The 12,257-nt window shown below is 36.5% G+C and overlaps 1 protein-coding gene across 4 annotated transcripts in view; it reads left to right on the forward strand.

The window, feature by feature from the left end:
* Window positions 1–12,257, forward strand: part of LOC135476430 (DENN domain-containing protein 5B-like) — a 58,594-nt gene that overhangs the window by 37,866 nt on the left and 8,471 nt on the right. For 3 of the 4 annotated variants that reach the window (XM_064756468.1, XM_064756460.1, XM_064756475.1), the window contains 8 exons: window positions 618–743; window positions 1,966–2,118; window positions 2,850–2,946; window positions 3,712–3,810; window positions 8,771–8,900; window positions 9,308–9,436; window positions 9,591–9,712; window positions 10,616–10,758. In XM_064756468.1, the coding sequence (XP_064612538.1) occupies window positions 618–743; window positions 1,966–2,118; window positions 2,850–2,946; window positions 3,712–3,810; window positions 8,771–8,900; window positions 9,308–9,436; window positions 9,591–9,712; window positions 10,616–10,758 (999 nt within the window). The remainder of the gene's footprint in view (window positions 1–617; window positions 744–1,965; window positions 2,119–2,849; window positions 2,947–3,711; window positions 3,811–8,770; window positions 8,901–9,307; window positions 9,437–9,590; window positions 9,713–10,615; window positions 10,759–12,257) is intronic. The other variant, XM_064756483.1, reaches the window with a different exon arrangement.

Here is a 12,257-nt window from a genome sequence, read left to right on the forward strand (position 1 = left end):
ATTGTCTCACAAGTTGAAGAATCTATAAAATATACATATATAAAGGCTGAAGGAAAAGGGCACCTTGAATGATACCATTTCTAATTGACTTTTTATTTGGGGGTGGGGGAATACATAATATTAAAAAATGCTACATTGGGGTTTAAGAGGCTCAGGATATTATTAAATCATACATTCAAATTATCGTGTATGTCTTGAAATATATCTGTGGTTGTAAGGTTTTGCTATCTAGTGGCACTGTTGCTTTGAACAGTGTTTTGAATTAACTCATGTGAAAAAATATTAATGCATGGAAATGTTTTAAATAAGTGTTTGCTGTTTGACTTTTTGTGGGCATTAGTGGTGCAGCAACTTGAATTAAAATGAATGTGTGTTTCGGTGCAGGCCATATATTTCTTAAAATTTAAAGTCATTTGGGGTTAGTTTATAATAAAGGAATCTTGTCTTTTGCATTTTGGATTTACAAACTCTATCTTGGTGTGGTAGTGTTGAAATGACTTTGTGCATTCACAGTTTTAGTCTGCTTCTGCAGCTGGTAAAAATGAAAGCTGTTTTATGTACGTTATGATTAATACTTGCCTTTAATTATCATCTTGTACTTTTCTTTGAATGTGTAGAAATACATCCAGGAGGCGAGGTCAAAGGTCATACGTCAGCCACGCCTGGCAGACATGAATGCTGCTCACATGGCACAGACAAACTGGAAGTTTGTGGAAACATTGCTCAAAGAATGTAAATCAAAGGTAAATTATTCCCTCGTGGAGTTGTTGTTTTGAACCAAACACACTGTACAATAAATGTATCAGCAGTCCAATCACTAAGCGAATGAAAGACTTACCTGTTAAAATGAACTGTGTCTGTCTGCAAAAAAAAAATGAGAATGCAAATTGTGTCACCTGAGCTACATTAAACAAACGCTGCCAACCCCAAAACACACTTTCATTCGTAAATCTTTTCTTTTATGTGAATGTTCCATCTTCCCAGTCATTGTAGGAAGTGCTATATTGCCATGGTACATACATGTATAAGTAATGCTACGTACACATTCTGTTTGCGAGAAGGACCCTAGGTCACCTCACATATCGTGGGTGGTGAAAATCTGAAATTTTGTTCACAGTTTTGTTACATTCTGAAGCCGCACAGTGTCACAGTAGTTTTATCGGCTCAACTCATCGTTTGTCTTTGTTTTGAATTATACCTGATAGGAACGTGTACCCTGCCAAATTTGTTCATCTTTATTTTCATATAAGATCTTACAATCAAGAAATAATTTAATATGGTTCTTCAGTCGCGGAAAATAATTTTTCAAATGTGTGTTTCAAATACTTGTCAGACAGCAACAGACAACTTGATATTATTGCTATCTGTAAATTGCTCATATTGGTGGTTATGATTAGCTTACCTCTGTTGTAAATCTTCTAGTAATTATGGTTTGCTGGAAATTATCGCTGGTGTTGTGTTCCGAGGCCAGCAAATTTTCTGTCGGACCAATAGATTTTGTAAGGTACTGGTCCGAGGGACCAGCTGAAAATAAAACTTTTCAGAGAAAACTCTTCATCTTATTTAGAAATGAGGTGTAAAAAATTATGAGATGATCAAAGAAACCTTCAATGTGGCAGTGAATCTTTCAAGCGTTATGGACAATCTTGGTTTATCATTAGCCATTCCAAGTTGATTCTGTACTATTCATGCAAAATCAGAACCAGTAAACTTGTGGGCAGATCAGTAGAACTCAGAAATTACTTGTTCTATTGTCCAGGGGCCCATTTTACAAAGCTGTCGTGGCAATACGCCAAACACAGTTACCTTGGTGACGTATCTCTTCACTGTATGTTGCCATGGGAAGTACGGCAGGTGCAATTTGCGACTGCTTCGTAAACAGGACCCAGTTTGACTTTTGGCTTAAATTCAAACCCTGTTTGACTCGTGAACCTTATGTTGATGATGGTTTTTATATTGTTGCAGACAAAGCGGATGTTGGTGGACAAGATGGGCCGTGAGGCTGTAGAGCTGGGTCACGGGGAGGTCAGCATTACAGGGGTGGAGGAGAACACGCTCATTGCCAGTCTCTGTGACCTCCTAGAGAGGATCTGGGGTCATGGGCTGCAGACTAAAAAGGTAAGACCAGTGAATGGAGTTTTGGCGCTTTGGGCCTTTTCAATTAGCAATATTTATGCTCTTTATTTCACCCAGGATGGCATTTTCAAGTAACATATTTTTCTTGATTCTGGTTGATTTACCACCTTATAGTGCCAATAGTTTTTGGGTGAAATTTTATTAATTTCTTAGTTATCAGTTTAAGACTTTTATGTGCTTCTTAAAATTCACTTTTACATACGAAACTTTATTTATTTATTTGATTGGTGTTCATGCTGTTATTCACTTATATATATAAGTATATATTTCACTTATACGACAGCGGCCAGCGTTATTGTGGGAGGAAACCGGGCAGAGCCCCGGGCAAACCCATGACCATCTGTAGGTTGCCAGCAGACCTTACTACAAAAGGCCAAAGAGGAAGTCAGCAGGAGCTGGACTTGAACTCACAGCAACCATATTGGTGGGAGGCTCCTGGGTCATTGCGCTGTGGTAGCATGCTGATCCCCTCAGCCACGGAAGCTCCCTACCATCGAAATTGAACCTGCACACGCATGTGTTTTTTGACAGTTAAAAGCAGACAAGTGTCTTAATCCCCCGGTTAATTCAATATTATGAATAATATTTTTCATGCCACTTTAGAAAGTTCATGTTGTTTAAAATATCGCCTTAGGGTTGTCTTTGTGAAATGGTCAGGTATGAAATACATGTATATTTGATGGAATAATAAGCATTTTTTGTGTCCTTTTCAGGGCAAATCTGCTTTATGGTCACACATGTTGAGTTTCCAGGAGGTAGAGGAGTGCAATGATACCAGTAAACCCATCGACCCGAATTTCTTGACTCCAGGTGAGTGCTAGGATTAATATGAAGTCCTTCAATGTGGGGCTATGTATTATCAGATTGAGGAAACTGTCTTTCCAAATGAAGGTGTACAAAGGCAGGTAATCAGTATATATTTTGCAGAATTGTTATGAATTTGAAATTCATCAACATGATTCACTGAGTTTTGGTGAAAACCAGAGTGTTTAAATGTGTTAGCATTCTACGTTGTTATCATACCTATAAGCCCAAGCCAGAAAGTTTTATCTTGAAATAAGGACACATTTTGAGCTAGTTTGGTTCTAGTTTATGTTCACTTTTTTAAACATATGTAAACTGTACTGCATAGAAAAAGGAAAACTAAAATTATAAAGACACAAGGATGAGATTTTCAAACAGGAACATCTGTTTTCACCTCCATTTGTAGAGAGCAGCATCCCTTGAACCTGACTATATTATTGTAGAAATGTTTGAAAATTGCTACCATTTTTTAGTCAGACTTCTGATGATAGGTGTACATACATGCACTTGTGTATTGTTCTGGTACATGTAAATATATGTTCATGTTAATTGTGAAGTGATGCATTACAGTGTAAAGACTTTTATTTTTTTGTTGTGGCCCATATATGTTTGTTATTTTATTTGTCAGACATTTCATATTGGTTTCTTCTTAATTTTCATTTTTGTTTTTCTGTGAAGGTTGATATTTGCTTTGACCATCACATATGTTTTACTTATGTTTTACAAGTCCTTCAGTGCACCTGAATTTATTTTTGCTTTTTGAATTTTTAGTGTTGACTTTCCCGCCGTTACGCAGACAAAAAACGGTGGGCAGTAGGTTAAATCTAGTGGAAATAAAAGCTATGTTGGAGTGTTATTTTTCACTGTGCAGTAAGTACACCAGACCGAAAACCACAGAGTGTGACATATTTATGTACCAAGCATGCAGTTTATTCTTACTAACATAAATTTCAGCTTTGAAATGAACATTCAGAAAATTTAAAAGACCAAAAAAAAAAAAAAAAAAGCATGAAATTGTGCAAAGTTTAGAATTAACACATCAGATGTTTGCAATATAGGTGCATGTGTAGTGTAGCCCCATTTACAGATTTGTATGCTTAAGATATAAATTTAATATACACCTCTAATATGGCTCCTTAGCAGTAGAGGCTGAAATCACGTGGACATCTTGAAATCATACTGCATTATTTCAAATATTAAGTAAAGAAATTTTGGAAATACTACATACATGGTTTCATGTACCTTTGATGTCTGTCAAGTGATATTCAAAGGTATCATTTGCACAGAAGGATATCCTTTGCTACTCTTCACTAACTGGTCTGAGCACACTGTCTAGAAGATAGAAATATTTGGATATATCATAATCATGGCTGCTCAGTCTCAACCCTAACCTCAAAAACACATTACGGGATCTGGATCCCTATCAAAAGTTTCATCGATTGATGCTTAGTCTAAAGCCAACATGTGGACAAAACATCATATATAAACCCATCCTTAACTGTTTTTGGTAAAAGCTGAGGGAGAGATGAATAAAGCCAGTAAAAACATGCATGGCACTTGTACGTGTACATGTGATAATAATCGTATTTGATCATAAAACAAGGCATTTTATATTAAATTCAATGTGTAGTTATATGTAGCTTGTTTATTGGCTTAGTTTTCGCTGTATTATAAAGTACATGTTCTTCTAAACATAATACAAAAAGGGAAAAGAAAGTATACCTTTTGTCTGCTTCACTTATTATGTGAAAACTAATTTTACACATACTTGTAGGCCTGTATGAAAATATATGGTTTACTGTGGTCAATATAAAATAAATTTACACACACATGTAATCATAAATGGAATTCTTTGTGTTAATATTTATATGGCATGTTTGAAAACTGGTGTCATTTTGAATATAGAATTTAATATTACTTTATGATATGTGTATTTACATATTGTTAAGTTGATTTCCTGTCAAATGGAATGTTTTTCTTGCATGTGTTTTTGTTGTATACATTTGGTAAATAATACATTTCAACTAGTACTTCCCTAATTCTTCAACCTTTTCAACTGCCTCTGCATCCAAAAATTTCGAAACAGTCTGAGAGAACTTTGGGGTGTGAAGAAATAACTTGCACAGTTTCATGATGCTTGCATCTTTAATGACACAAACAAATCATTTTTTGCATCGTTTTCGTAATAATTTTATGCATAAATTCCAATGAAAAAAGATCTTTTGTGGTTGAAAAGGTTGAAGATTTACAGTATTTTAATTACATGTATATCCAATATACTTCATTACCCTCCAGATTAGCTGATATGTTTGTTATACCTTAGAATATATTCTGTATATAGGCTCAGTTGTTTTTTATACGCAGGTTTTTATAAAAAGAACATGTGAAAGCCGTCTACCTGTTCACAAGTCGCCTTTAATGGTTTCCATGGTTGTGAATAAAACTAACATTGTCGGCACCGGGGTATCTACTAAATTTTTGAACTGATATCTGGGTTGATACATAAAGAAGCGAGTGGTGTAAATGATTTAATAAATAAATTAATAGAGCCTGTATTACATGCATATATATTGAGTTTCTGATTTATTGTGGGTTTATGAGTGATGAGTTTGTGTAGGTGCTAATGGATCTAGCCAAAGCTTTGCTGCAAAATAAAAGTTCCAAGTTAGTTTTCAAAAATTAGTTCAGTTTTGATTTCCCGTCAGTATTAAGAAAGCTTTGTAAGTGTAATATGTACAAGAATAGAGTAGGTTTGTGTAATAGTGAGTTATAATAGATAAGTTTTTTTTAGAATACAAAAGAGGGTGTGCATGCAGTGCAGCTATGTGTTTGATATCCTGACATTACAGTTTGTCAGCCATCTTGGATTTTTCAAGCATTAGCTGGTGAAACTGTGCCCCAAGATGGCCACCAATAGTACATGTATGGCGTGCAAACAATCTTTGTTCTGACATGTATCTTTGCCATTTTAATGCGGCCGTTCAGCTTTGGCATGGTGTATCCTTCGTAAGAGATTCCACTGTAGGTGGTTTGACTACTTCTCCACTAACTCGCTACATGTTCTGTTGATTTGGGCTGTGTACTAGCGCTTGGCCATGCAGTCATGGGCTGTTCAAACTGTTGCCAGTGCCAGTGCCATATGTCATATGACCAGCTGAAGTGTAGTTGACCAGTTTAGTGACACATTAGCTGCATGCGTTGTCAGCTCTTTGGTTCTGCATGGAATTTATTAACCACTGTTTTAGTTAATGTGTGGTATACTAGTGTTCACAGATATAATGTAGATGTGAGTTATGCAGAAATTTTAAGCAAAGAGCACTCAAGTATTGAAAGTGCAGTTTTGTTTGTTTTAGTAAAAAGCTATACATTTAGGTACATGGTTTTCGTTGCCTCTATATAGATTACATTGTAGCCTAGCACAGTAAAAAAACTTGGCGGGTCATAGTTTTGTTATGCTGACAGTAGGATATAGATTTTTGTTACCAAGCCATATTACATGACTGTATAATAATTCTGATCAAAAGAGCCAACTTGTGATGATGTTAGATAGAACTTACTAAATATTGAAATGTTTTCCTTGTGTCATATCCTAGGTACATTATGTTTATGTATTCATGATATTGTTTGTATTTTTAGTACTTTAACATATAACTTAAGCAATGTAACATATAATGTACTAGATAGTGTAATGAAGGCCTTAACCCACCTTCAGCCAGTAACAGTTAGTGTCTGGGGGTTTTTTTCTTCTTTTTTTTTTTCAAAAAAAAAAAATATATGTATATGTTTTATTAGTGTTGTATTAAATGGTGATGACCTCCCTATCTATTGATCACTTTTTGAAGCTTTAGAACATTGTGCTTGTGTCCATGTGACGTCTCTTTGTTGTTTTTCTGCGTCTGACTGATTTTGTCTTTGTGCGTGCCCATCTACCAATGAAACTGCATTTCGATTCTGCTTTTTTAAATGAGAAAAATTTCTAACAAATTGGGAAAAAATTTACAAGGTCAAATCATGTTTATCCGTTGTTATGGAGAGTTTGTTGTCGCTTCTTTGCTCCAAACTGCTCAAGTACACTTATCTGTAAAAAAAAACTGATCAGACTGTACAGTTATCTGTAAAAATCTGATCAAACTGTACAGTTATCTGTGATAATGTGACCAGACTGTACAGTTATCTGTGATAATGTGACCAGACTGTACAGTTATCTGTAAACATCTGATCAGACTCTTGCATGTGCAGTATATAGTGTTTTCTGACAGATGTTCTCTTAATGTGAAAGACATGCAGCACCTGACTAATCTTTATGTCCACTGGAAAACTACCATTCAGAATATATTAAGTCGGCATTAAATATTTTTAAAAATTTTTTCAACCCAGTACAAGTTTAGTGAAAGTTCATTTTGGCACATCTTCAGCACGTTTCCATTATCAAGAGCAAACTGATGTAATGTTTACTCTAGCTTTCTAACGTCAAGTGTATTTTCCATATAACAGTCTAATCAGTAGCTTATGGCAGATAAAAGTTGTGGATTTCGGTGATGAAGACCCAAGTGATAAATGTAGTTTTCTCGGAAATTGGACATACTGGAAGAATATTTCTTCCCCTGCTTAAACTGTTGATACAATATGCCTACAAGGAACTCCGGTGACCCTGTTTAAATAGCCTAGCTGCAGACGCACAGCCGGGCTGTTCCTAGCTCAGGTCGTAGCCTCAGGAAATGGTTGTTATGGTGGATTTGACCCCTATAAAATGTTTATAAAATTACAATAGGATTGTTGTACAGCTAGATTCATTCTCAGTTCTGAAACAAATGGAAATAACTCTAAGCACCAGTGAGGCTGATCTGAATTTTGTGGTTCAGTTTTTGTAGCGGTGGCTTCTAAGATGAAAGCAGTGCTGACCTTGCGGATGTCAGAGAAAGCACTTTGGCTTGAAGACAGCATTTCACTAATTTTTGTGTATTTTATAAAAGAAGAAAAATTATATTATAAGATTTAATTAATTTTAAGAGTTGTCCTTCATATCATCTTCTCATTTCCATTAACCTTCGACATCCTTAATGAATTTTCCATTGACTCTGATATTTGTTATTTAGAAACTGCTGACCAAATGCTAAAATGAATGATAAAAATGTAGTTGGGGAGATAAATGCGGTTTGGGCCGAGGCGGCATGCTACTGTCTAACATAATCTGTGATACCATCGTTGAATGTTACTCAGTTTGTAATTCAACCGATTTTATATCTGTCATGGTTCATAAATGATACAGACCTGCCATGGCCATGACACTTTGTGAAATGGCCCTTCTGCTACATGTAGCTACAATTGTTATAAACAATCCCAAAATGATGTCTTATGGAGTAGTTCTGTGTTTTCATGTCACTTGATGTAGTGAATGGGTGTAGGCTATGTCACAGCTTAGGCTGGACAATCGAGAGCAACATGTTTGATTGGATAAAATTCTCAAGATGGCTGCCCTTTGTGCAGTATCAATTTGTTCTACATGTTATTCGGTGAAATGTAATTAAAATAATAAAGCCTGATACTTTTTAGAAAGCTTGCTCATCCTGCTTACAATTGTAGTGTTTTAGACAGATGCTGTCTTGTCTTTTAAGTTGAACTCTGCATGTAGTCAGGAAATGCAATGCAAAAATTGTTGGTGTACATGGAATAGCCTTGAAATAAGACACATTGAAATTTTTCACCTTTTTTTGTATTGTAAGTAAGAAGAAATAATAATATGTTAAAGTGCTATGTGCTCATGGCACTTTTTCTTTAGCATATGTTCCCTGTATTGTCATTGTTGTAGTCCTGTGTTTTCTGATGACAGATTTGTCCTCGATGGCACTGGAAGCAGAGAGGACTATCAAGGAGAAGACCCACCGTCGTAAGGGAAGCCGTGGAGGGATAGATCTCCCCACCCTCAGGCCACTCCCACGCTCACTCACCTTTGACATGAAGTAAGAAAGTCCATGGGGGTTACTCAGTTATTCACACGCTTTGGAGGCTCTTGTTTGCAGGAAGCCAAAACGTGCATGGACTTGCTCTGACAAACACTGTAACCTGATGAATTCTCAGAGATTTAAGAAGATTACAAATCTGGGTTTCGTAGCAGACATTTGTTTACTAAATTATCAACCATAATGAATGTTAATAAACCCTTTCATGAGATATTTTTGTTGTGGTTTAACAAAGTAATAACAAAAATTCAATTGGGTTTGTGCTGATCAATTGTTTGCCCCAAAATCTGTGGTATAATGTCTTTAAAACAAAGCCAACAAAGTATTTTCATATCTATTTCTCTAAGTATGTATCAGATTGAGTACAAATGAATTTGTACCAAAAACAAATTGCTATTTTCTTTTAGGAATGTCCAGCAAATGAGTGATATAAAAACAGATGTTGGGTATGCTCGAGCCTTTGTCAGGCTGGCTCTGGAGAAGAAGATGCTATCAGCTCATTTGAAGGAACTTTTGTCTGACACTGAGCTGCTCCGGTAAGCATTAGGAGGTGATGTGGTGAATGGTTCTGTTTGCAGGGGGACCCAACATTTTTATTTTACCTAATTCGTCAACCTTTCCTCATATGTAAGAGCAACTTTCCGTACTTTTACAATTAGCATTACACTGTTTAATATGTCACTTTTACAGAAGCCTTTATAAGCGGTATGCCTTCCTGCGGTGTGAGGATGAGAGGGAGCAGTTCTTATTCCACCTGCTGTCCTTAAACGCCGTTGACTATTTCTGCTTTACCAACACCTTTGCCAACACCAGTAAGTAATTTATTTCATCTTTATTCGCCTTCATGTTTTAGACCTTAATTTGTCCACAGTGTTGTTTTGTCTGAAGCAATTCATCCCCGGACCAGTAAGGACAGACTAGCCTTTGATTCACTAGTACACACAATGTGCAGGTTCAATTCCAGCGATGGACAGGGTAGTTTGAAATTTCCCCACTCTTACTTTTAGTGATGCCTTGGTGTCAGTTAGTTGTCAGCAACACTCTTGTGGCCGTTTGTGGAAGACCACGTGTATTCCACCAGTAGGGTATCCATGTGTATATAATCATGTGCATGAGATGGGAGAAAGGCCAAAAGTAACTTGCCAAAGGTCGGTGGTTTACCACGGGCAGTCTGGTTTCCTCTAACCTTAAAAAAAAACATAACCTCCATCATATAAGTGAAAAATTCTTCACTATCTTTTTCAGCAACAAACAAATGAATGAATAATTTAAACCCACCTCATATTGGTTGTTCTTTGATTATAAGCACAGGTGCTTGAATCCAGTTGGCATGCCATATACCAGCCTCCTACATAATATAAGAAGTAAAGGTATGAAACGACTCTCGGCCGGCACCACCCAGTGTCTCTGAAATTCAAGAAATAAAGCCTTCAACACCTCCAGCTTTTCCACTCATTTCCTAACGTGGAGCTATTATCTGCTTGAATCCACCATTAGTATTTCCAAATCAATTGTATGTTGTCCCAGTGGCACTTGTATGTGTTATCTGAGCTAATAAGACATCTGTCGTGTCCACTCGACATCTTGCTTAGACTAGAAATTTGTCTCTATTGGGGTTCTCTCCCTATACAAGGGAGATAACATAGCGACAGTTTAGAAGTAATTTTAAGTAAATTGCGTTGAAGCATGTACAAATTTTGTATGTTTATTTACAGTGGTGTCCTACAGGGTGATGATCTTTCCTAGCACTAAGATGGGCTCTCAGACCAGTGCTAACCCCTGGGTGAATGTGGCAGGTCACCTGGGGGAGACAGGTGTGGTGGAGATACCTAAAGGCCTGCTGGAGTTTACTATACAGGTAAGTCTCATCTACAGTACACAGGGTTATTATCTTCCCCAGTGGTAACCTCTGTTTGAATGTGGTGGGTCACCTGAGGGAGACAGGTGTGGGTGGAGATACCTAAAGATCTGCTGGAGATACCTACATGTAAAAGCATATTCTGATTATTGTGTGTTGAGTGATAGAATTATACTGCAAAGGTGAAACACCTAGCGACTTGCATGTAGAGGAGTTTGATGTTTATGAAATTCTTCAGAATCTTGACACTGCTAAAGCTGTTGGTCCTAACAGTATTACCCCTAAGCTGTTAAAGGAGGGAAAAGATACCCTCACTCCTTATTTAACGCGTTTTTTTTTTTTAAATTATTCACTGGAAAGCAAACAGTTCCCTTCTGCATGCAAAATAGCAAATGTTACACTCATTCATAAAGGAGATGACCGGCATAATGTTGGTAATTATAGACCAGTTTCACATTTTAGCTGAGTCAGTAAAATCTTTGGGAAGGTAATATTTAAATATGTTTATGAATACTTTAGTAATGCTATTTCTCCAGCCCAGTATAGATTTCTGCCAAACAGGTCTACTGTTGTACAAATACTCCATATCTATTTTATCCAGCTAAAACACTGGATTATGGCAAAGAAGTTTATTTTGTAATTTTTGATGTCTCAAAGGCTTTTGATCGTGTATGGCTTAGTGGCCTACTCACCAAATTGAAGTCATGTGGTATAGACGGTGGGTTACATTGACGGTTTAAAAGTTACTTGACTAGATATCAGCAGAGGGTTGTCCTCAGTGAAATCTGTCTTCTTTGTATACTGGCGTTCCCCAAGGTTCAGTTCTCGGGCCACTGTTATTTCTAGTCATTAATGATATTCCTTCACCTCTGCTAAACAATATTAAATTGTTTGCTGATGACACATGTTTATATGTTATCTCAGACAATGTATTACACTGTGCTATCAGTGACTCTATTAATAATGATTTAAGTAAAATTGATTAGTGGGCTAACAGTGGTTGGTTAATTTTAACCCACAAAAACACAAATCTCTCCTTGTCTGCTGGCAGAGATGTCGTTCATCACTTAACTGTAAATCTGTCGGTTCAATGATTGAGGCGTGCACTGAACCCATAAACACTTAAGAGTAATGTTAACATAGAATGATCATATCTACCTGTTACTTACCACTCCACAAAAAGAAGTTCTCTCTTTTCCCAGGACTTAGGTATATACAGGAGAGAAAATGTCTTGATATTATGTACAAAAGTTTCTTACGTCCGAGTATAAAATATGTAGATGTCGTGTGGAATAAATTGACAGAATCTGATGTAAACCAACTGGATAAAAATTCTGAAAGATACAATTTGAATAATAACAGGCCTAACTTCAAGTGCATGTACGGAGTTGTTACACGAGAAATCTGGACTACTGCAGCTTCATACGTCGTGAGATACATCACCTTTCTACTCTTCATAAAATAGTAAATAACTAAATTCCATGTCTCTCTTGTCATAT

The sequence above is a fragment of the Liolophura sinensis genome, chromosome 1, assembly GCF_032854445.1.
Source record: "Liolophura sinensis isolate JHLJ2023 chromosome 1, CUHK_Ljap_v2, whole genome shotgun sequence".
In the NCBI taxonomy this organism is placed as follows: Eukaryota; Metazoa; Mollusca; class Polyplacophora; order Chitonida; family Chitonidae; genus Liolophura; species Liolophura sinensis.